Source organism: Panthera onca, chromosome E2 (assembly GCF_046562875.1).
Source record: "Panthera onca isolate mPanOnc1 chromosome E2, mPanOnc1 haplotype 2, whole genome shotgun sequence".
Taxonomy (NCBI): domain Eukaryota; kingdom Metazoa; phylum Chordata; class Mammalia; order Carnivora; family Felidae; genus Panthera; species Panthera onca.
This window is the reverse complement of record NC_138353.1, coordinates 55,540,881-55,567,389: the sequence shown is the minus strand read 5'-3', so window position 1 is coordinate 55,567,389 and position 26,509 is coordinate 55,540,881. Positions and strand designations below refer to the sequence as shown.

General features: G+C 42.5%; 1 protein-coding gene across 1 annotated transcript in view; it reads right to left on the bottom strand.

The window, feature by feature from the left end:
- The window catches only part of CDH13 (cadherin 13), a 1,089,618-nt gene extending 1,067,941 nt beyond the window's left edge, over positions 1 to 21,677 (bottom strand). Inside the window, exon 1 of the mRNA XM_078439088.2 lies at positions 21,606 to 21,677. Within this exon, the coding sequence (XP_078295214.1) occupies positions 21,606 to 21,662 (57 nt within the window). The 5' untranslated portion in view covers positions 21,663 to 21,677. The remainder of the gene's footprint in view (positions 1 to 21,605) is intronic.
- Positions 21,678 to 26,509: the final 4,832 nt, after the last annotated feature.

The window sequence follows — 26,509 nt, the reverse complement described above, 5'->3', positions numbered from 1 at the left end:
TGTGACTGTTTACTGGCTCTTAGCTGTGGAAACTGAAGACGTATGGTCTAGAAAAGACAACCAACATTTATAGCTGTGGCCTTGTAAACTAAAACTTAGAAAGAGAGAATACATATTATATAATGCAAGAGGTGAATGGCATAATAAAAGTTCTGAACTTGATAGCAAAATGTCAACATAAAATCTTAAATATTTACTTAGCCATATGTTGACTGTAAAACCTCAAGCATTCCCTAGAATAAAAGAATAAACAATTGCCTTCATAACAGCGAAAAACAAGAAACCTTCTAAATGTCTATCGTTAGAGGATGGTTAATGAATTTTGGTACCTTCGTACCCTGAGATAGTATATAGCCACCAAGGAAAAAGAAGACACAACCCGTGATAACAGAAGTTGCAGAATAATACACAGTACAAGGCCCCATTCTCAATACAAGAAAGAAATCACATATTTCTATATGTTCCTATACATGAACATGATAGGGAAAAAAAACGCTACAAAGATTTACCCTGAGCTGATCACAGAGAACACCTCTGGAAAGGGGAGATGGCTTGGAAGCCACAGGAAACAAGTGAATGGGGGTGTTCACAATTGGGGAATTGCCTTGATTTCTGATGATTAGAATGTATTCTCTTGTTACTTGAACAATTTAAATCATATAAATTAATTATTTTATTTTTTAAAAGGCAAGGGGCAATTACTGGATTTTTCACAGCCTATAATGGGACAGTTAGGTTTCATAAAAAATAATCGATACACTGAAAAAATTTAATGACCCAATTATCTATCCATTATCTACACACATACGTATATGTATACTTACATAAATACACACACATACACACACACACACACGAAGTCATGTATGAATTTATTGAGAACCACCTAATTTCATTTTATAGAATGCATTGAGCCACTCATGGTTCTTTTTCAGAACCTTCTTTTTCCTTTCTTTTTCGTTTCGTTTCTTTTCTTTTCTTTTCTGTCATGTCATGTCATGTCATTCCATCTCATTTCATTTCATTTGGTTTCCAAACAAGTGCTAGTTGTATTTAACAAAAGATCAATTCCCTACTCCCCACCTTCCACTCTGACTTTTAAGGGATGTGGGCTGAACTGAGTCAGTCAGTTCTGTACTCTGAGAGGTCATGGCAGCAAGACCTCTTTCGTGGGATTAGTGTAGGTAGAGAAATCTCTGGTCATGACCATGGGATTGAAAGGAAAGGCCACATGATGTGGTAGAATCAGCAAGATGCTGGGAGTCAGATCGACCTGGTTTAGAATTCTGTTCTGCCAAGTTGTAATTAAATGGCCCGGCAGAATAATCCCATCTCACCCATAAAATAAGGGACAAAAATAAATACTTTAGAGGTTTAGAGTGAGGGTTCAAGGAGGGACCACACAGCAAACATCCAGGTAGAACTGGGCCTGCCATGAAATATGATGCACAAATGCTGACCCTTGCCACCTGCTCATGGCCTCTGGAGGGTGGGGGGAGGCTGTCCTGGTCTTGCATGAGTTGACAGTAGACAGAGAGCAGCAGGAATGGCTTACCTACCAGCTTTGTACCCTGTGTCCCTTGATCACGGACAGGATTGGGTATAAATTCTGTAACTGGAAGTTTCCAAGCCCCTGGTAAACACACACTACCTTCACATCTCTCTCATTTCAAGGCTTTTGTGTTAGTGCAATTGCCTCACAACCCACTTAAGCTTGATCTTTATTTAGTCCAATTAAAGTACACTGTGTTTCCTCTTCTTTTTGGGGCAAGGCCAGTTGTATGAAATAGTTACTGGAATTCCTTAAAGGAAAATATCACTCTTCCATTCCTATTGGCATTCAACTAGTTTAGAATTATGATCTCTATTAGTGAGGCTCCATGATATTTGTTTCCTTCCCCACCCTCACTGATGTCTTCAACAACTGCTCATACATTCCTTACTATGCACAACTTCTGAATGCTGGGGACAGTGCTCCAAATTTCCCTGGGTGAATCAGATGCTAAAAATAGAGCTTCCACTCCTCTTATAAAACCCAAACCCCGTCCACCCTCTTAGCATGCTCAGTCGCTACCACACCTTGCCAGCACCCTTCTTTGCCAACTCAAGCTTCCTACCCACCCAACAGACCACAAGCAAGGTCCGTGAAGTACAAGTGAGTGCTTCAGTGCCAGGAAGACATTACACCCATACCAGCAAAAATTAGAGACTGAAAGGATGGGTGAACATTGGCCAGGCTTGCTGTGAGCATTAAATTACATAATGTACTTAAAGTGCCCAAGATAGCACCAGCACCTAATGGTGGTGGTGATGATGACAGCATGACCCCCTTCCCTCCCCTCCCCTCCCCTCCCCTCCCCTCCCCTCCCCTCCTCCTTTTTCTTACTATTTTAACATTAATAGCAGCTATCATTTCTGGAGCTCTTACTAAGTGTTGAGCCCTAAACTAAGGGCTGACCCACGCCATTATATTTAATCCTTAAAATGATTGTCTGCAAGGTAGACATGACTGAGCAATCCTGACTGCATCAAAGGCAATAATTAATAGTAAGCCATGGGGCTGCTGAATCCAAACACTTGGGTTCAAATCATCATCTGGCACTTATTAACTGTTAGTCTCTGAGCAAATAATTTCTTCTCTGGGAGCCTCAACTATAAAATAGTAAAATAAATATGGTAGCCACCATATTGGGCTGCAGGGAGGTTTAAGGTCAGGGTATAGCATCTGGAACATGGTAAGGCTTTCCTTGAAGTTGCCCTCTCCCCCCATTCCGTTCTACTGCTCCTAATTCTATAGAATAAAGCTGTCAAATAGAACAATGCACACCTTGAATTTTATATTTAAACCACAGAGGTAAATAAATTTTCTAGTGGCCAAATTAAAAAAAAGAAAAGGTAAAAAGAAGCAGGTGAAATTAACTCTAACAATACTTTTTATCTAACCCAATATATCCAAAATGTAATCAATTTCAACCTGCCAACACGTAATCAATGTAAAAATCCTTGCTGAAATAGTTTACATTCTGTTTTCAACACTGAGTGTTTGTCATCTAGTGGGGGCTTTACACTTGCAGCACATCTTGGGTCACAACAGCCACGTTTCAGGGGCTCGATACCTACATGTGGCTGTTGGCTATGGTACCGAACAGGACAGTGACAAAGAAGATGGAGATAGATCAGTGAAGGTGTGCCATCTGTCCCAGACCACATGACTTGGAAGTGGTACAACCAGGATTCTAACCATGTCTCTCTTGCTTCAGGTCCCGCCATGATTTTTGAAGGTCACACAAGCAATTAGCTAGTGGCTCAAGGGCCTAGTTTTATTTCTTCTAGGTCTCCATGAGAAAGGATTGTCATGCTCTGAGGTGACTGGAAACCCACCCCCTCATGAGGCTGGTAGGTTGTCCCCCACCTCTTCTAACCAGGTGCTGTCACACTAACATACACACACCTTTACTGCGGGGAGGGGACCTCTCTCTCCTATTCTGTTAAAAAATAAGTAACAGCTGACCTCCCCAGCTCTCTTCCCTCCCAAATAAAGGCATGAAGATAACCTCTTTCCAGAGGTTCATGTGTCCTTTCTACCTAAGACCAGACTTTGGCAAGTCTGGGATGTCCTCAGGGAGTGAACTAATTGGTGCTGGTGTCTGGGGACAGCACACCGTTTGCTTATTCACCACAGTGAAGAACACATAAACCTGGTAATCTCCTCAAATCACCTCAAATTGCTTGGCTTAAGCCCACATATCTCCATCCCACCCCTTGTGTGAACCTTGAGCCATTTTTGAAAGGAAATCTGCCAGAGGTGACCTTCAGAAGAGCAGCGGATGGCCTTTCTTTATCCTCCTATTCCACTTTCTTGGAGGAGGTCAGTGGGGAACACTGAGTTGTTCTGAAAGGTGAGGGACTCCTCCCCCTTAGCCCAACAATTCCCAAGAGCTGGCTGGATATCAGACTTTCACCAAATGATATTTTCAGTTTTGCCACAGAGGTAAATTTAAGCAGTATATAGGGCAATCTTTTCAACGCTCCATCCACAGTCTCTATATAACCATTGCAACCAATATCAGTTAGGAGTAAATGCCCCAGCTGGTATAGCCTGTCTCTTGGGCAAAAACTCAAACCTCTACCACATCAGAAGGGGGGCTCCTGGAGTCCCAGAAGCAGGCACCTTAAACACTGGAGATAACCATCCAAATTAAAGAGACATGAAAACTCCCCAATGCTGAATATAATTTTAATTTCCCCTATGAAATGGTGGTGAGAGTAGATGGTGGTGTTCATTTGTCTTTGAATGTCCTTACTTGGCATGATAAGCAGTTGATAATCCTATTTAAGTTCCCTAGAGTTATACACATGTAAGTGCTAACAGTGTACTTAGTCCTTAAAACTATTTTGCAATGTAGATACTATAGAGATCTAAGAAAAGTTCCATGTCTGATACTTGCCTAATGGAATGAGATGTGGAAAGCCCTGAGGACTGAAAAGAAATATACAGATGAGGGATGGCTGGGTGGCTCAGTTGGTTAAACGTCCAACTTTGGCTCAGGTCATGATCTCACGGTTCGTGAGTTCGAGTCCTGCGTCAGGCTCTGTGTTGACAGCTCAAAGCCTGGAACGTGCTTCAGATTCTGTGTCTCCCTCTCTCTCTGCCCCTCCCTATTCACACTCTGTCTCTCTCAAAAATAAATAAATGTTAAAAAAAATTAAAAAGAAATGTACAGATGAACAAGCCATTTGAGGGGCAGCAAGTGAGGACAGTAACTCAGCTCTGTAGCTTTCTTGGGCTCATTGCTTGGTTCCTTCTGAAACAGGTGGGCCAGCTGCTTCCCACCATGACACCATCCCTGAAATAGCAGCCAGCACTAATTATGTTGGGCATTGTGCAAAGTGTCTGCATGCACTACCAACTTTCATTCTCAGAATACCTCCAATGGATAGGGATAAGGAAATCAAGAGGCAAACTATCCAAAGTTGCACAGCTAGTGAGTAGCATGTCTGAGATTCAAACCCAGGACAACCTGATTCCAAAGCTTGTGCTCATAACTGCTGTGCTGTAGTATATTGTTTGGCCATGTGGAAGCAAATGGAACATTCTAGGTGTGAAAATCATATACAGTGTTGCAGATTTGTGTTTCTCTTTAGCTTGGATGGTTAGATCTGGTGTTTGGGATACGAGATTTAGGGATGCCAAGATCTCCAGTTCTGATGTGATAGAAATTAATTAGAGTTTTCACTCAGGAGACCCAGCCTGTGCCATCCGAGGCACCCCCCCCCCCCCCCCCCCCGCAATTGCTGACATGGGCCAGGATGTGGGGACAGAGAGTACGGCTGGTGCAGGGCAAATCCATTTCAACCTCTTGCCATGCTACTCAAAGAACACACTCCACTGCAGAAGCAAACCACTGCCTCACATTTCCCCCATCTCCCTGTGGCTAGCCTGCACTTTACTAGGCGTGATGTACAAGGATTTCCCGTGTACTGACCATTTCCTCACCAATGTCTCCACAGTTTATTCCCGTGAGAGGAGTTATAATTATACTAAAACGTCTAAGTGGGGTGGAGGTCAAATGGAACCTAAATTTATCAGGAGCCCTTGCTCCTGCTTCTATCTAACTTCTCCACACCCCCACACCACCACAAAAGACAAAGTGATCAGATTTAGAGACCATCCTATGGAAGCTTTGACTGCATTTGGCTGTGAAGTCAGTCGATAAACACGGCGAGGCACATTGCACGCAGCTCCAATTTAGATAATCGCTCAGCCAGCTCTGGGCATGACTTGAGTCCTGCGTTGTAACACAAGAAAATAGACTTGGCTTCTGCCACCGTGGAACCAATCTCAGCCTGCTGCAGATCAAAAGCAAGAGAACCGTATATCCTCATCTGCACAACCTTTATGGGTATCTATCTATGGTTTGGTTCAGGTCCAGGCACAAACTTGAATTAAAGGTTGAAATTGATGACTCAGAGCTTAGCTGGAAATGCAGTCGAGAAAATGGAGCTGTGAACTAGGAGGAAAATGTGTCTGAGGATGAAAGGGAGACAAGGAAGAGGCAGGTGCCCAGATCCCACCCGTCTGCCCCAGGAGCTCTCGTTAAGCTGCCATTCTGTGGGCAGCAGAGGGCACTATTAATACATTCGGAAGTGAACAGCACACTCGAAGAAACAGCAGGTTTAGAATAAGTTTGAGTATGGTATCTGGACAGGGGCAGGTCATCAGATTACAGTTGTTACCTTTATTCCTTTCTGTTCTCAAACTCACAGATTAATAAAATTCTGAAGTAAAGAGTGGCTACAGAGTGAAATGGACTCCTACATGGAACCAAGGTTTTACTATCTAACACACACACACACACAAACACACACACATACCCATGTTAGAGTGATCACTGTAGTCCAGCTCCATGGTGCTAAATGCTTCACATGCGTTATCTTTTTTAATCTTCAACTCTACCTGGGCAGGTCCTATTGTCCTCTCCATTTCACAGATAAGGAAACAGACTCAAAGAGGTCAAGTGACTTGCTTCAAGTTACCAACTAGTGACAGACCTGGGATTTGAGCCAACTTCAGATGCCAAAGCCCACACCTGTTAACCATCATGCTACACCTCGTGGCAGATATCTTGTCCATAATTTGAGAAGAAAACACTCCTTATCTATCAACAGGAACTGAAAGCATTGTGAATTCAGTGTTGCTACATCTATGACTCAGTAGTTAGGAAAAGTAAGGGTACTTAAACCCTGCTGTGGCCTCTTTTCCTCTACCAGACAGTTCCTGACTGTGTTCCAACAAAAACCCAGAGTTAAAAAGCAACAGCTTTGCTGGAGGCTAAATCCTAAAAATCTGCATACAGCCCAACAGTTTCAATGCCAACCCTCAAGGTGACCCAATTTCTCGAGAAGCTGTAAAGTTAGGAATTGTTCATCCTCTGATCCATCTTTACCTAGAAGATCTATTACAGAGCATGCCACAAAGTAAATGCTCAATAAGTGACAAATACATATATTAATCAGCCAATATGAGCCAATGATTCAATGACAAGCAAACAGAATCAAGAAAACCATAGACCCCACAGGTGGCTGACTTTCTAGAAATAATACCAATGTGAATTTACAAGCTCATCATCTCTAAACTAGTCCACTTTGAAATTCCTGTGATACTTAACTTCCAGATCCTTCCAGAAGCACTGCTCTAATATTGTTCATCATGTTCCCATAACTAATCTGATAGGAATACGGAAGCCATTCCTCTTGGAATCATAAGTGCTTGAAGCGCATTATAGATCTGCTAGTTCAATTCCTTTTCCAGGAATGACATAGGCATGGTGTGTGTGCCTCTATCCTCCCTACTCTCCATGCCCAGGACAGACCTTGCTAATGGATCGTGACACCATTCCCATTGAGCCCAGATGGCCGGTAACTATCCATCAGATTGAGTCCACAAGGTAAAACCTACTTATTTTTCTGACTCAAAACATTTGGAATCACCACTTCAGCATCACAGCCAAGTGATGACCCAGCTCGTGTCTGAGGAGCTCCAGAGGCCAGAAATACATTCTCATAAAGACAGCATATTCAATCTTCAGAACTATTAGAAACCTTTCTTAGGGACACTTCTGGGTGAACATAGAGACAGAACACCTGTGCCTGGTATGCCTGCCTCTTTCCAAAATTTTATTAAAAGTGCTTGAAGATATGAACAACAGACTGCATCTGGTCCTAGCAGAAAAAACCCATGACAAAAATCCAAGAGGAATTTTTCCTAACTGCATTGACGATAGGATTGATAGAAAAGCACATTCTTGGAATATATACCATATGTCCTACCCTTTAATTCACAATAGCATGAATGCCCCCAAAGAAAGTAGGAAATGTGTCAGCCGCTCACACCATTAAAATTCACTTCTTGCCCTTTTTTTCTACAGTGGCCAGGAAAGAAATAGAAGGCAATGCCCAGGAGCATCCTTCTGAGATACCCAGAACTGGGATCACAGGACAGGAGGTCCCTTCTCTCTGTATCAATGACTCCTCTTTATCTCCATTCATTCTAAGACAGTAACAGTGACATGTGCTTTGGCAAGAATTAGCTTTGATTCTGAAATGCTTGGCTACCTAAGGGAAAACTCTCTTATTAGCAATGCGGGCTCTCATGTCCACAGTATACACTGTAAACTGTGCCGGAGAAACCAGGTTGGGGTAAGAAAGGCCCTTCCCTCACTCCAGTAGGCATGCACGGAAGAGTTTACCTGGCTGTTAAGCATGAAACATGAGCTTGTGCATGTGCAGGGCATTGAGATCTGATCAGAAAGAAAAGCAACCCTACGTGGGCCCGGAAGGGGCCCCTAGGGCAGTTCTGCTCAGTCTGTTGACAAGACACCCCTCACCCTCCAGGAAAGTGCTAACGGTACCATAGCAGGACCCTGCCCAGAGCAAAGAGGCCACCAACAAAAAATAGGGTGAGCACATCAATAGAAAAATGACTGAATGAATGAGGGATAAAATGAACAAACTTGAAGAGATAATGGGCATAGGGAAAAAGAAGAACATGTCTCTAGATATTATGTTCTTTAAGAAACAGGCAAAGCAGGGGCTCTGGGGTGGCTCAGTTGGTTGAGCGTCTGACTTCGGCTCAGGTCATGATCTCGCGGTCTGTGAGTTGGAGCCCCACGTGGGACTCTGTGCTGACAGCTTGGAGCCTGGAGCCTGCTTTGGATTCTGTGTCTCCCTCTCTCTCTGCCCCTCCCCTGCTCATGCTCTGTCTCTCTCTCTCTCTCTCAAAAATAAACATTGCAAAAAAAAATTTTTTTTAATGGGCAAAGCATAGAGCCACAGGAAAAACCAGATAGAGAGGATAGAAACACGCACACCGAGAGCTCTCTACTAAAGCTCATCGGAAATCCAGACATTCAGCAACAGAAACTAGGTCCTCCTCAAAGGCAGAGAAAAACAGAAGCAACAACGTGGAAACTAAATCAGGGACATGCCTGAGAGGGCTGAGAGGCTCCGGAGGGATGATGAAGCAGGGTTCTCTCCCTCTCACCACTCAGGTCATTGTCTTGGAAATGCCTTACCTGAGGAGCTAAAATAGTGCGTCCCCTTTGCTGTTTACTCATTGTGTTATGCTTTTCTTCACATTTATCTGCATATATGTTTACTGTCTCCTAGACTGGAAACCTCACGGGGTCAGTGTCCTTTTCTGCCCACTGCTGGGCCCTTGCCCCCTTGCCCAACGAGTGCTGGGCATGTAGGAGGCATTTAATGAACACTGATTAAATGAATGCATAAATAAATCAAGAGAAGAAACATGTGCTACAACCAAATGTAGTTTACTCTTTGGGGGCAAGTATGGTTTAATAATAGGAAATATACAACACATCATAACAATAGGTAAATTTTAAAGATAGATACAAAAATAAATCAATAAAATGTAACCTAGTCATAATTAAACCCCAAAAAAAACTTAGCACATTAAGAATAAAAGAAAATTGACTTAACATGACACAAAAACTAGGTTAAATCAACTTTCATTATATTTAATGGTGAAACATGCAACATTCCTCCTAAAATCAGAAATTAGATAAGAGTACATAATATCTAAAATAATTTTTTTTTTAGAATTTTTTTTAATGTTTATTTATTCTTGAGGGAGAGAGAGAGTGTGACTGGGGGAGGGGCAGAGAGAGAGGGAGACACGGAATCTGAAGCAGGTTCCAGGCTCTGAGCTGTCAGCACAGAGCCCGATGCGGGGCTTGAACTCACGAGCCGTGAGATCATGACCCGAGACGAAGTCAGATGCTTAACCAACTTAGCCACCCAGGCACCCCCTCTAAAATAGTTTTAAATATTTTTCTGGGGTTCTAGTCCATTGAATAAGTTCCTGGTGGAACAAAGAGTTAAAAGTATACATAGGACACATTTCTAAGTTTGTAAAAAGTGAAAAATTAGCTGATTTTGCTCAAAGTACCTAAGTATGAAAGCGATGAAAAAACAGCAAGGGAAAATATATTTGTATTTATAAAAATTTAAAGCGTTTTTTAACTTTTAAAAGTAACAAAACACGGGGAAAATGTTTTAAAACCCCCACAAAGTGTATCTGTGTGTGTATGCATATATTTGTGCGTATGTTACTTACACTTCAATAAGTTTCAAAAATATAACAAATTGATAGTGCCTCAATACATTGAAAGCACATATAAATCTGTAATAAAAAATTTTAAGGCAAATTTTTAAAATTCCAAGTCACAAAAAGCTACATTACAAAAGAAATGTAAATGTCCAAATAAACAAAAATGATTCCATTTCTCCCATTTAAAAAAATTGCTAAATAAAACAAAAAATATAATTTTAGGTCAAAGCTTTATGATCACGCTCTGGGCTTTTGAAGTGGAGTAAAGCAGGCTCTTTTATTTACTGGCAGTAGGAGAAAACTGTTCAAAGTCAAATGGTGAAATCTACTTTTTTCCCACTTCTAATCCACTCTCCACACTACAGCCAGAGCAATCTTCTCAAAGGGCAAGTACGGCCAGACTACTCCCTTATCTAAAACCCTTCAAGAGCTTCCCATTGCTTCCAGAATAAAGATCTAAATCATACACAGCCTACATGACCCTCTATGGTCTGGTCCTTGTCTCCCTTTGTCAACCTTATGTCCCAAAATGTGTCCTGCGTTAGCAAGAGCCTTCCTCTCTGCAACAAATGTTCCTCCTTCCTGGTCATCCCACCCTTTACAAATGCTATCCTTTTTCCTGTAACACTCCCCTCTTTCACCCAACTCACCTTTATTCCTCCTAGGTCTTAGGTCAATCTTCAATCCCATGGAAACTTTCCCTGGTCTCCCTGAACAGAAGGGAGGTTCTCCCAATAAAGTTTCTTTGGACACCATGAACTGCTCCTTCCTGGCATGTAATGAAGTTTTAATTTTATATTCATTTCGGGTGTCTACTTAGTATCTCCCCCCTTCCCTAGACTATGAGCTCTCAGAGATCAATGGCCAATCTCTTTGTGTTTGTCCTTGTAGCCCAAGTACCTGTAACACAGGAGATGCTCAATAAATATTTATTGAAAGAAGCAAATTACTCTAGTTCATCTTGACCTCTCTAAAATAACAAGACCTAAAGCCTCACAAATGCATAATCTGCCAGGACAAATAAGTACGGGACATGCACATTTCTGAATATAGCCCTGTTATAAGGTTGAACAAAAATGAAATTACTATCCTTCGACATGCTGCCATCAGACCATGTAATCTCCCAATTTTAGTCTTATCTGCTCACATCCCTGGACTCCAAAGTGAGATGTTATTTTATCCCTACTAAATTTCCTTTTGTAAACTAAGCCCACCATTTCAACCTCTTTAAGACCCTTCTCTAGTTTCAAATCATCCACAGTTAGTTTTCTTCTAAATTATTGATGAAGGTGACAGGATTAAAATGATGACTCTGAGAGTGCCTGTCGTTTCTGAAGCCCTTACTTAAAAGCACCAGATCCCATGACAGCCTATTTGCATGCTGCCTCCTGTCACCTTCATAACAACATTATGAGTGGGTATTTACATCTCAGTCATCGGAGGTGGTAAGTCTGTGACTCTGGGGATCAGTTAACTCGTCAAAGATCTCAAAGCACATAAACGGAAAGACAAAGATTCGAACTCCGCTATCTCTGCCCCCAGGCGTTTTTACACGACTCTGGTGGTTTTCAAACTTTTCTCAGCCACGAGTCTATTGTTTCAGCTAAATCTTACATAGAACCCTGCAATATAGCTAAGATCAGAGTAGATCTCTGCCTAACACAGCTTTAAAATCATTGCAGCACATGGGGCTGATTTTCACCAAAGGAGGCCTAAGTCAGAGGCTTGAGTGAACCCCTCAAACCTCTTAGGCTCACAGTCTGGTAATCAGCCACTTGTTCTGGAATATGCTAGAATGCTCTGGAATGCTCTGGAATATGCTAGAATGCTCATGTGTGCCGTTGAACATTAAAAATGTGGCTAGTGTAAGTAAATAACTGAACTTTTAATTTACCCTTAAATTTGAATAGCCTCAAAAGTTATGAATTGGCCTTATTATACCAGCCTCTATCTCATACTTCTTTATTGTCTTCAAAACACAATAAAGTCATGAAAAGACATGACGGAACTTAAATGGATATTACTAAGCAGAAGACACCAATTTGAAAAGGCTACACATACTGTGTGATTCCAACTCTGTGACACTCTGGAAAAGGCAAAACTATGGAGACAGTAAAAAGATCAGTGGTTGTCAGGAGTTAATGTGGGAGAGGGATGAATAGGCCAAGCACAGAAGAATCTCAGAGTCGTGGAAATACTGGGTATGATGCCATAATGAAGGATATCTGTCATTACACAATTGTCCAAATGCAAAGGATCTGGGTTATAACACAAAGAGCAACCCATAATGTAAACTACGGACTTTGGGTGATTATGCTATGTCAATGTAGTTTCATTCACTGTAACAAATGTACCACTCCGGTGTGAGACATTGATAATGGGGAAGGCTATGCATGTCAGGGAGCAGAGGACATATGGGTAATCTCTGTACATTCCTCTTAATTTTGCTACAAATCTAAAACTGCTCCAAAAAAATAAAATATATTTTTAAAACCCACACACAATAGATTACAAATAAAGATGTGATCAAGAAAGACTGGGCACAGAATGCTCACCAAAGAGCCCTGTGCTCCTTCACATTTCCCACCTTCCTTTGCAGGTAGGTTGGAGACGTGTGACTAGACATGGCCAAAGATTTCTGAGCGGAAGTGCCACATGGCTCCAAGATTGAGGCAATTAAGACTCAGCGTGCCTCAATATCCTTCTCTCCCCTAAGAGGCCATGTGCTGCAAACAACATAACAGGAAAGATATGAGAAGGCATGTCACAAGAGAGAACTAAGCCTTCATTGTTTTAAGCCTCTGAGATTTCAGGGTTAACTGTTATAGCAACATTGTGTTGCTGAAGCTCACCCACAAATAATAACAAAGAGAGCACTCAGGACTCTTGGCCAAATAACAACAAAGAAGCAGCAGAAGCATGATTCAGAGAGATGAGAAACTGGAGACAATAAATTCCATTAACAGCAGCCCTGATTTCTGTGCCTTACCCTGGCGCGGTCAGGAGGCATTTTTGTAATAATTTTTCCTCCAGGTTCATAATAGCAGATAATTAGGGATGGCCATCTCCATTCTGTTATCCTGTAGTTTGCTTCTAGAGAAAAGTTTTCCCCACACTAAACACATCAGGCTTCTTTCCTTCTCAGCAACAGTCTTAAGCCAATTATGTTACATAAATGGAGATTATAAAACCTGCATTAGCAGTGATTCCTCTGGCAGCCCCGTGTCCCTGGAGCTGTCACTTGGCAATTGTTTAATGGTACAGATGTGAACCTTTGGAATTGGGGGTAATGTGAGAAATAGACATTTATGGGCATGGCTTACCTTTTGTTAAAGGTGTTTCCTGACTATGATTATTGCTAAATCCAACCAGCCCTCTGTTTCTCCCCAGCTTAAAGAGTCAGTGGCCAGTTAAGAGACCATTAGCTAAGACCCACTGCCTCTTTTGCTAAAAAGGTGCATCTGTTCAATAAATATCTAAGAATGTCTTTCCTCCCAGACATGTGAGCCATTCAGAGATTTCTGTGCAGGAATAGCTCAGGTCTCCTGTCCAGGGATGTCTAGGAGATGGTTCACATGTCTTCTGCTATCTCCCTGCACCTCGGGATGCAGGAAATCATTAAATGTATTTCCCAATTTCATAGCCTGGTGAAACTCCCAAAGCCTTCAGGATAGCACACTACGGAGTAGTGTCAGGGAGCAATCATGGGGCCAGACAGTCCAGGCATCAAACCTGGTTTTGCTAACTGCTAGCACCACAACTGTAGACAGCTAGTAGTTCTCGCTGTACTCCTGCAGAGCGGACATTAAAAGAGTGCTGTCTAAATCTCCTTGGATTCCCTTAACCAATTTGGTGTGTCCGTCTCCCACTTTGACTAGCTTTGCTCCTTTCATCCCATGTCCTGCAGAAGACCACCATGTTCTTCTGGAGCCACTTCACCTAAAGGATCTGAGAGAGCCAGGAGTGCCTGGGTGCGAAGCATGCCTGGGGCAGCTGCAGTCTACGACTGGTGCAGGAGTATCAAAGTCCGATGACCCAGACTCTGGGTAGGACAGTGCTGTGTAACTCACCTCCAGACCTGCCACGAGGGATCAGGCTGAGGCTGAAATCTAACCCTGGAGTAGCTGTTTCCCTGCCCTACCCTGTTTCCCCCACTCTCATACCAATTTTCCCAAGAACACTTCATTTTTTTCCTAATAATAAACTTTTTATTTATTTATTTATTTATTTATTTATTTATTTATTTATTCATTTATTCATTTATTCATTTATTCATTTATTTTAGAGACAGAGAGAGCAGGAAGGGGGAGAGGGACAGAGGGAGAGAGAGAGAATCTCAAGTAGGCACCACACCCAACACAGCCCGAATGGGGATCGATCCCACAACCCTGGGATCATGACCTGAGCTGAAACCAAAAGTCAGACACTCAACCGACTGAGCCACCCAGGCAGCCTGAACTTTTTATTTTGAAGTAGTTTTTGATTTACAGAAAGTTTGCAGATAATCAAATATGCTATACTTCCCATGTGTGGGGTTCCCATATATCTTACATCTAGGTTAGCCTGTTATCAACACCTCCCATTAGCATGATCCACTTATCATAATCACTGAATCAATATTGATATATAGTTATTAACCAATGTCCACACTTTTTCCTCAGATTTCTTTGGTTTTACCTAATTTCCTTTTTCTCATCCAGGGTCCCATCCAGGATCCCACATTATACGTAGTCATCAAGTCTCCCTAGGCTCTCCTCGGCTGAGATAGTTTCTCAGACTTTCTTTGTTTTTGATCGTCTTGACAGTTTTGAGGAGAACTATCAGGTATTCTGTAGAATGTCCCTCAACTACGATCTGACTGGTGTTTGCCCCCATGGATCTTGCCAAGGCTGAGTCCTTGATCAGCTCTTTTCCCTTCCTTATTCTGCAGTCCCTTACCCCTTCACAGGCTTTTTTTCTTAAGATCAGTCCTCAGCAAATCACATGTGTATATGAATCTCTGATCCGACCTGACCTCCAGGAAACCAAACCTAAGGCAGCTGGCAAACAGGAGTGGTCCTGGGAAAATGAGAGTTCAATGCTGAACCCTTTACTGACTGTTGGGCAAAAAAGATTCCCATCATGAGGGGCGCCTGACTGGCTCAGTCGGTTAAGCCTCCGACTTCAGATCAGGTCATGATCTCAAGGTTCATGGGTTTGAGCCCTGCGTCAGGCTCTGTGTTAATAGCTCGGAGCCTGGAGACTGCTTTAGACTCTGTGTCTCCCTCTCTCTCTGCCCCTCTCCCACTTGCACATTGTCTCTCTTTCTCTCAAAAATAAACACTTAAAAATTAAAAAAAAAAAAGATTCCCACTGTTAGAGCTCTGTAGAACACCAGCTGTCCCTGATGTGTGGGCATAATTCAAATGCAAAGACTTTTACCTGGAATGAGCTGGCATAGCCTACAGGTAGACTAGGGTATACCACCTCATGCAGTATTTCTGGTGTTCAAGAAGTACAGGGGTAAGGGGGAGGTGTAATTATAAGAACTGTGGAATTGAGTGTTGTTGCTGAAAACAACGATTGACACTTTGAGGAGAGAAGATGACAGAGAAAATGAATTTTCAAATTCCAGGAAAAAAAATGACCTGAAACGTAAGAGCAGGCATCCCTGGGATTCCCATCCTGTCCCTTGATCTAGGGACACTCCTTTGATACGCCACCTAGGAGGGTTTCCCCCAAATACCTACTCTGGCCTGTATAAGTATGATATCAACATTTCTAGCTACTCAGCCTAACATATTAAAAGAGAAAATCAGTCAAACTTGTTATGGATCTAAACAAAGAAGAGACAGTAATCTTAGACTCCACGGCATGTGGGTTTTGTCAGAGAGATATTTCCTCTGTCACAAGCTTACAGCTTTTCCCAATTCAATTAATTGGAATCTCACAGAAAAGTAAATGCTGTAAAATAAAAGATTCAAACAGCTGGGACCCCAAACACAATCCAGTGGAAAGCACTAATATGATGCAGTCACAGCTTGCGGATGGGAATTTTAAGAGCTTTTATTTCTAAGAACCACTGCTCAGAGAGAGTGTGGCTTCTTTTTGCAAAAAGGTAGGTTTAGATGGTGGTTTTTCCAAGCATTCAGTTTAATGAGGGAATCTCCAATGCATTAATTCAATCAAAATATATTATTTGAGTGTCTCTTTGGGGCCAGCCATGCTGTTAGGGTCTAATGGTAAGCAAAGGACAGGCAGGTCATGTCTGTCCTCACAGAGTTTAGGGTCTAACTCCATTTCAAAAACTCCTGGTCCAATAGGGGAGAGTCATGGAGAAAAGGTGACCCCTACAATACATGTGACCTTCAGTCAAAGGACACAAGCCATACTGAGGCAACTTCATCCTTTTAATTCCTTCTTAGGGCTCTCCTGGCCCTAAGTTGGCCAACCCAACCAGCAGCCAGAAGTCCAAGGAGCCCCATGGATGGAGTCCATACAAATGAGCCACTGGGGGCATGAGCAGAAGAAAGGAGCAGAATGGACCTGGAGGGACAGTGGAAGATACTCAACACACAGTCATGGCTCGGTGATAATGATGAATGACAATTTTTCTCAGCAAACAACTGCAGGATACTCTTGCTCACTCCATACCGTAAAATGAAAAACTCACACATTTGGGACCCCAAGCATAATCCAGTGAAAAGCATTCATATGGTACAGTCACAGCTTGTGGATGGGAAACCCTCACGGTGTCACTTGCATATAGTTTTTGTCTCATTTAATTCTGAGTTGGAGCAGAATTATAATCTGCTCTATTCTATATGACTGGTTCTTGACTTTCCACATAGGAAGTTTTTGTCATCCCACATAGCTTCTTGATATATAATACTCGCTCCCCTTCTCCTTCTATATGACCTATTTCTTTGGAGCAAATTATTCCTTTTGAGAACTCTGGAATTCCTCAAAGATCATATTTAGCCTTCTGGTATGAAAATACGGATGGAGATAAAGTCTGTAAAATCCCAGTTTGACTGCCAATTTGTGTTCAGAGCCACTTTCAAATGAGAGCTCACGAGAAAGTTGAAGAAAAGGCAATCTGAAAATAGTAAATATATGCCTAGGGGATAATGATGTATGATCAGAACTGTTACTATTAAACACTCACTCTGTACCACCAAGAAGAAGAGTTTTATAGCAAAGGACAACCTTGAGAGCAATGCAGTCTAACCAAGAGGATGTTGATGGTAAGATAATGCCGGTAATACAAACAACGACAGTAACATTGGTACCCATCCTTTCTCAAATGCCTACTAAGTGCCTGACCAGATACTTGACCCTTTATATACATTAATCTCCTTAATATTCTATTGATCTGATTGACATTAGTTTTATACACATCTCACTTAATATTCAAACTGATATTGTTATTACAGGATTTTTATTTTATACATTTTACCTCACTCAATAATTAAAGGTGATAATATTATTCCAGTACTTTACATATTACTGTTCACATTGTGTACATTTAATCTCATTTAATACTTAGATATTAGGTCAGTGTTTTTATACATATAATCTGATGCATTTTTATACCTTTTATCTCATTGAATGTGGACACTGATACTACAATTCCAGCTTTAGATCACGGGGTACTGACACACAGGGAGGGTGAGTTAGCACCCCTGAGCACGAAGCCGGTGAGTTAGGCTGAGGCACAGGCCTGTCTCCCGGGGCTCCTCCTCTCTCCACTGCAAGTAAAGTGCCTCCCCCCTCCCCCATAGTAAGAGCTGACACACCAAATCACCGCTGCACGCCAGGCACTGTGCTATTTTTGTGCACACTTTCTGCATTTGATCTTCACGACAACCTCATGAGGTGGGTTCTACTTTCAACGTCTATTTTGCAGAGCTCAGAAACGGCCCAGACAAGTTATAGTAATTAAGGGAGGCTTGTACTATCCAGGCATCTGCCGGGAACCTGGCTAAAAATAGAGGGTCTGGTAAGTCACTGCACTGGGCACCGTTTCATCCTTTTAGGGCTGACGAAGCAATGAGGTGACCTGAGACTGAGGGCTTAGCCTGCGTAAAGGAAGAAAGATGAGTTAGTTGTGAAGTAGCAGAAGCCTCAGCAAAGTAACTCTGTTTGCCTGAGGGGCTTAATCATATTTAAAAAAAAAAAAGAAGAAGAAGAAGAAGAAGAAGGAGAAAAACCAGCACTGGCAGGTACAAATCCTGGATTCCTGGAAATAGATTTTGTTTTCAACTGATATCAGAGTTCTGTGGCTGCAAGTGACAGAGAGTGGCACTGGCTATTCGTGCAAACTATGACAGCTACAGAGAAGATAAAAGTATGGCTGTGCGCTTGACACAGAGAAACACGGGCATGGAGTTTCATAGGCCAATAGTTCCATGACTTGAAACAGATAAAAGATTCTTGCCCTATCTTGGGGCGCCGGGGTGGCTCAGTCGGTTAAGTATCCGACTTCAGCTCAGATCATGACCTCACAGTTTATGGGTTCTAGTGCCACGTCGGGCTCTGTGCTGACAGCTCGGAGCCTGGAGCCTGCTTCGGATTCTGTGTCTCCCTCTCTCTCTGCCCGTCCCCGGCTCAAGCTCTCCCCACCCCCCGTCAAAAATAAACATTAAAAATTAAAAAAAAAAAAAAACAGATGAAAGATTCTAAAGAGAGAGTATAAAGATGAAATGCCAAAATGCTCCAGTAAGAAAGAAAAAAGGTGAAGCCAGAAAAGTAGCACCGTGGCCCTCTGAAAACATCCGGTCTTTGAAGGCCCAGTGACAAAGGCAGAGCATGTGATCAGAGAGAGACAGAGATGTGACACCCACATCGAGCTGGACAAATGCTCTGGGGAAGGGTAAAGCCCAGAATTAATGCAGGGCAACAGCCAAAGGAAAGACCAGGCATGCACAGCATATGTTCTGTGAGCGCTGACAAGAGAACTAACGTTCACTGACCCTGGTTGTTACAAGTTTGGGCTCTGGAGTCCAACAGAGCTGAGCGGGAATCCTGATTGAGCCGTAAACATAACTTAGTGACCTTGAGTGTGCCCTTCTTCCAGATGGGCATGAAGCTAACATTCTTGTTTCCTTCAAGTCTTGGTTCACACTGTCACCTTCTAAATGACACTGCCCTGACCACCCTATTTAAATGCCCTCCCCTCTCTCCCCTCCACCACCCCAGCACTTGCAATCTCCCTTTCCCTGTTCTAAGCTTTCTTTTACCACAGGACTGATCATCTTTTATCGTACTAAACAAGTTTATTATTATGTGCAGTGAGTTGCTTACTGAGTATACCGACCCACTGCAGATGCCAGGGCAAAAGTGTTTGTTGATTTTGTCCAAAGATGTATCCCAAGTGGCTAGAATAGTACCTGGCACACCGTACTGAGAAAGAAATAACCTGCTGAATGAATGAATGGTATGCCTTAATCTCTCTGTCTGGTCTGTAAAATGGGGGCAATGTTCACTAGGTTTTATGAGGATTAAAGGGGATGATGCATATAAAAACACTCAGCACAGTGCCTGGCAAAAAAGTACTCAATAGATGAAGGCAATTATAGTGTTGTTCATATCCATCCACTTTCTCCTTTGATCATCTTATTAACTCTGAAAAATAATGTCTTGCAGATGAGGAAAATGTGATGCATAGAGATAAAGCCAATTGTTAGCTTGATGTAGCATCTCAGAGGTTTCCTTTGTGGGAATGGCCACAAAGGAGAGGCAAAGAGGCAAAGAGATTCACTCCCTACGTATTTCAAGTCTCTTCTAGCACAGGATAAGTAGCCCCAAACTCATTACCACAGAGATAGAATTCCAAAAACAGTGAGTAGGTGTCTGTTCGGTGAGCACTGTACTCCTAATGAGGTGATCACTAGGAATTATGTTGGTTCACCAGGATGTGTATGTACCACATTACTGCATTTCCTTCCTTGATAATGTGACTGTGACATCACAGGAAAACTATAGCAAAGCACAAAGTATCTTGATTTCAGCAGGGCACAAGACAAGGGCCCCCTTTAGACTTTACCCCTAAGATATGAAATGTGGGTTCACTTGTTGGATTTAATCACCTGGACCAAAGATCAGCAAACCTTTCCTATAAACAGCTAGGCAATAAATATTTTAAACTTTGCTGCCATATAGTGTTTGTCAAACTACCCAATTTTGCCGTTGTTGTGTGAAAGCAGCCATAGACAATACGTAATAAGTGTGGCTGTGTTCCAATAAAACTTTATTCACAAAAATAGCTGAATTTGGCCCATGGGCAATAGTTTGCTAGTCCCCAGTCTAGATAGTTGAATGACTATCCCCCTAAGTGTGCCATGAACCTAACTGGCAAAGAGTCAGCGATATGAGAATAGGTTGACTACATTTATAAGTGGTACAAAGCTAGGGAAAACATCCAACATGATGAATGACCAAGTCAAGACTTAAAATTAGGTGGAGAAGCTAAAACTATCAGCCCAAATTAATGTGATGTAAGTTAATGCCTAAAAGGGCATTGTTCTTTGATTAACAAAACATCATAAACAACAAAACTAAGTGATAAGCTACCAACACACTGAAGGAAAAACTGGATTTGACAATCACTCAAAAATAGCCTGTGGTTGGCCATATGCTTCCCTCATTATTTATTCACCCATTCATTCATTCATTCATTCACTTACTTGCTTAGCTTTTAGCAACAATCCCCAACTGTGTACTAGGATCTGTGCACAGTGCTGGAGTGTTTTTAATGATAAATAAAATAGCCTCAGTCCTTAAGGACACATGATATAATCTACTGGACAAGAAAGATGTCCCTTTATTCATTTTCATTCATTTTTTCAACAACCAAATATTCCAGTCAAGGATGTGGCAGGGCCAGATCAGGGTGTGGGGATGACAAAGGCAAATGAGGTTTAGTCTTTGCCTTTGAGGAACTATGAATATAATCCTGGAGACACATATTATGTAAACAAATCAATTACAGTACAACATGGTCTGTGCTATTACAAAAATATGACTCAAGTGCTGTGAGAGCAGAGAGGAATAAACAGCTAATTCACCCTAGAGGATTCTACGAAACCCTAACATTTGAGCTGTTTCTAGAAAATGGATTAAGAGTTTTACTATCAGATGTTGATATACTCTTTAATGTCTGAGGGACTTTGTTGTCGGGTTACAAACAACCACAAATACTTGTGTTTTGGTTAATATTCCATTTGCTAAAATCACTTATTAGATCACAGGCGAATTTTTTAGAACGAACTCTTTTGATAATGTACATGTCACTTACGAATTTCATGAACCTCCTTTAAGGAAATGAAACTGCATAGACAGATATTGTTTCCTGGTTGGGTTTTCCTCAGAAACGTTCACTGACCAAGCTGTGAGGAATCACAAAATGCTTGAGAACTCTAGGGACACTGGGGAGGGAGAGTAGGGGGGGATCAATGCACTATAAGCTTTTTTTCCCCATTCAGTTAAAACGTACTTGGATGTCTGAGAGGCAACCTTGCACACACTGACTCAGGAACCAGACTTCTTCCATCTAGCGGTTCTGGATCCTGAGCACCGTTCTCTGGATCTGCTACATTTGACCAGCAGCTGAGGGAGAGAGAGAATGGACGATAATGCATGAAGAGCTTTAATGGGCTAGCCCTGGTGGTAGTGTTCATCATGTCAACCCAGTCTGATGTGGCTGGAACCATACAGTCATTTGTGTTTTTGTGACTGGCTTATTTCCCTCAGTCATGTCCCCAAGGTCCGTCCATGTTGCATCATGTGACAGAATTTCTTTCTTTTTTAAGGCTGAGTAATATTCCACTGTGTGTGCATACTGCCTTGTGTTTATCCATTAATTCATTGATGGACATTTGGGTAGATTCCACCTCTTGAAATACACTTAATGCTACTGAACTATACACTTAAAAATGGTTCAGATGGTTTTTACAAAGTGACACGGCTGGGCAGCCCCTAGCGGTCTGCCCCACAGGGCTGGAACGTGACACGGGATGACCTCAACTGACAGTGGATAGAGATATGACCCACCCAGGCTCCTTCTTTCTTGCTCCTCCTTTACAGAAAGTAATACTTGCATTAGTTTTTAAAGTTTGTTTATTTCTTTGGGGGGGGGGGGGGGCAGGCACAGAAGGAGAGAAAGAACCCCAAGCAGATTCCACAATGTCAGCACAGAGCCCAATGTGGGGCTTGAACTCACTAACTGTAAGATCATGACCTGAGCTGAAACCAAGAGTTGAACATTTAACCAATGGAGCCACCCAGGCGCCCCATGATAATTAAAAGGCTGCTTCCAAAATGCCCAAAGTCCTTATGCGTCTAATGATCCCCTCTCGTTGAGAGGTCTGCAATATGAGCTAACATGCACTCCAGATCCAGAATGCAAGTGCCCCAAAATGCTAGCATTCCAACTCCCCCCAGAATTTCTAAGGGCTCCATTTCCAAAGCTCCATTTTCTTTCTCTGGGACACTTCCCATTTGTGAATATGGAATAAAACTTGTGATTATAAGTTCTGGCATTGGGATCAAACAGATCTAGGTTTGCAGACTGGTTTCTACACTTGCAATCTGTGTGTGTTTCAAGAAGTTAATTAGTTTGGTTGAGACTCAGTTTCCTTGGCAGTGAAATTAGACTGAAGTTAAGTTCTCTCTTGGATATTTTCTCCAGACCTACTCTCTATACATCTGCATCTTCCTCTCTGCCTGGGAGGCCAACCAACATGGACGGTATCAGTTGGTGCCACCTCAAGGGACACATGGAAATACAGAGACATTTCTGGTATCACAGATAAGGAAGATCCTACTGGCATTTAGTGAGTAGAAGCCAGGGATGCTGTCACACATCATACAGAGCACAGGAGGATTCCTCAACAAAGATTTATCCAATCCTGAATATCATTAGTGTAGAGGTTGAGGAACCCTAGATGACACCAAAAGGTTCTCTGCCCCTCTGGCTTCTATTTGGAGTTGGCCAATAGGAGCCCCTAGCAGGAATCAAAAGAGAGGAGAGTAGGTCAGGCTGTCCGTCCCCTAGTCAAAGGGGTTGCCTTAGGTTGGCTGTGTCCCTCCCCAGTAGACCCCTGCCCCACTCGAGGCAGGCTTGGTCCTTCTAGGACCTGGCAGCTGCTACCTATGCTCATCTCTTGGCCAAGAGTGGTAGCAGCCCTGCTTATCCTGGCCCCAGGGCCCCAGGGGGCCACACTTGTTCTTGGGGTTCCTTTGTACCTCGCTGCACCTTTGGAAAGAGTCTCCCCCTTTCAAATAAACCCTCTTCAAATAATCCTAATTTGATCATCTGTTTCCTTTTGGGATTCTGTGTGATATCAGTAACAATCTTAACAAGGTTTCAATGAGATAATAAAAACACTCGGCCGGCACAGTGTGAGGCACATTGTGAATGTTCAGTAAACCACAGCCTTCTCAAGGTTCCACTTCAGTGGGCATTGCTGTTATCCTGTGACCTCTGAACAGATGACCCTTCCTTCAAATGAGCCACCTAAAAATTTTCTCCCTTTTTAACCTGGAGCATACTTGGATCTGAAGAGTAGATCAAACTTTTTTTTTTTTTTTTTTAACAGCTATGCTCCAACATCTAGAGATAGCCATTCTGCTGCAGAGCTCAAAAATGGTGTTAAAATATGTTGTGGGTTGGAAAACCTTTGCAGAAATTCCAGGTCTGTCTCTGCTCTCAGAATGCAAGACATTATTTGTGTCCCCGTCACATAAATTTGGAAGCAATGTCCATGCTGGCTTTTTTCTCTCCAGGTTTCCTGACTCAGTAGTAAGAATGGATGAGCCCAATTTTTAATCCCTGTGGCAGGAGGAGAAAGGTTGGGCTATAGCCTCTGCCGACATGGTTGGACAAGATTCAGACGAGGCAACAGAAATCACCATGACCACATGAAAGACAGCACAGGGTCTCTGGCAGCTTCACCACGGGGGACACGAAAGACCAGAATCCAGCCACAGAATGTGTTTGAGGACATGCAGGAAACACTGGGGCAACTCATTCATTCACTCATTCATTCCAACATATATTGATATTTGAGAGTAACTCTGACTCTTTCACTGAAGTCTATTCTACGTCATCACCTCAAGTCCACAGAACGATAATAATGATAGATAATACTCCTGTTTCCATCCACTGTGTCATCCAGATCTTTCAAAAGCTCTATGACGCGGGTGTTCCTACTGGCCCATTTTAAAGATAAGGAAACTGAGACCTGGAGAGAGGAAGTCATTTGCCCAGGTCACATGGTAGTGAACTTGGATTCATATGCAAACAGGGGAGCTCTACAGTCAGACAGACCAGCCTGTGTGTTGGGAAGTTTCTTTGCTTGGCTGACCCTCTGTCCTGGATGACACGGGACCGCGGTGCCTAAGTGGACCAGTGCCTGGCCCATGGCCAGTGCTAAGGACTAGCAACTAGCACTTCTATTATGAAATGAGGAACTCTGAGTCCGGCGTCCCTGCGTTCTAATCCTGCTCTGCCTCCAAACAGCTGTGTCCCTCAGGCAACTCGTCTATCCCGCCTGGGCTGAGCTTAATCCCCTGCAAAGCGGAGGATGCTAAAGTCTGCCGTATAGGGTCATGGTGGGAACTCCTGACAGATGCAGAGGTCTCTGAAGTGTGCACACTCTAAGGCGGGGTGTGAGAAGAAAGGATCACACCGGTGATTTCTCACTTACTTCATTCACCTCAAAACAAAAGAGGAAATTCAGCTCCGCTAATATTTAATGTACGCACAGACATTTGACATGCACACGTGACACACGTCAGCTCTTTTCTTTCTTCTACAAGGCTGAATGGCTGGTGACACCCCCACATACGTTCATTTGCTTCTAGCAAATTGCCTTTATGGGAATTTATGTGCACTTGGGTAAATGGATTTAGGGATTATAATAACCAGCCTTTAAGTGGACAAACTCACAGAAGGGACAAAGGACTTAAAAACATTCCTGCTAAGAATCTATTTAAAAAAAAATACTAACAAGATAAGTATAAGTGAGCAACCAGAAAATGGCAGAGTGCACCTTTATTCCACTTACATTAGCATCCTTCATGGGCCACCCCACAAGAAACAAGATGAGGACATAATCCAAGGGGACAAAATGCTGTCCCCTACCCAACCCATCCAAATGAAATGATCATAAGATAGTTTGGAATATGGAATTACAACACTATCGTTAATGACAATTTTTTCTCTATGTGTAACTTGTGCCTGGAGATATTAACTAATGATAGTATAAAGTCTCCACAATTAGCAAGACATTAAATGTATTTATTCCAAGTTAATTTCATCCTTTTAAAATTTCTTGTTTTGTGCATGTTTTATAAGGTACTTAGAAAGCACCATTTGGCAGTGTGTAAGTAACTAATCAAATGTAATTATGTTGGTGATATGTGATTAAAATTATTCTTTGTTTGTGGGGTATACAACTTAGAAAGCATGGAGACCCTTGAGCTGATATACATAATAAAGCATTTCACTCAAAAACTGCCATACAGTAGTTGCTCAATAAAAAGCAACTGTTATTATTATTGATTCCCCATTTATTGAGCACTTTCTGCATTTTTTGCACACATCTTAAAATGGTTTTATTGTGGAAAATTTCAAACACCCAAAACGTAGAGAGAATAGTTTGATGAACACATATACACCTTTATCCAGCTTCAGCGATTATCATTTTGCCAACCTTGTTTTATCTCTTCCCTCACTTATTTTTCTAGACCATATTAAATCAAACTCTGTATAATTTCACCCAAAAATAGTTTGGTTATGAACCTCTAGCTGACAAGGACTATTTGTTTAACTACCTTGCCATTTTCACACCCAAAGCAGTTGTCAGTCATTCTTTTAATATCACCTACCCTGCTACTACAACTGTTATTACTATCTTCTGAAATGCACATATGATTGGATCCCTCTAGCACCATTCCTTCTCCTTCATGACCATGTCCAGACTCCTCACGAAGGCACCAGAAGGCACCAGTTGGCCAGCACGACCTGGCCAACCTGCCCTCTCCTCTTTGCTCACCACACTCTCAGCACAAACCCACTTCTCCCAGCTCCTTAAACAGTCACTTCGGTCCATCGCCGCTCAGGGCCCTCACACCTAGTGTTCCCTGTGCCTGGACCACCTTCCCCCAATCCCCACCACTCTCTTCCTCAGCTCCTTCTCAATCTTCAGATCTCAGCTCTAAGGTCACCTGTAGTGTGCCAGCTGCCTGCTTTCCTCTGCCATAAATCACGTTCTTGTGTTTCGGAGCACAAGGTTTAGATCTGTCCCTTGCTTGTTGCCTGCCCCCTTCATCTGACTGTGAGCAACCCAGCCGTTCTAGTCACCAGCTTCATCCTGGAGTTGAGCTCAGTGCTGG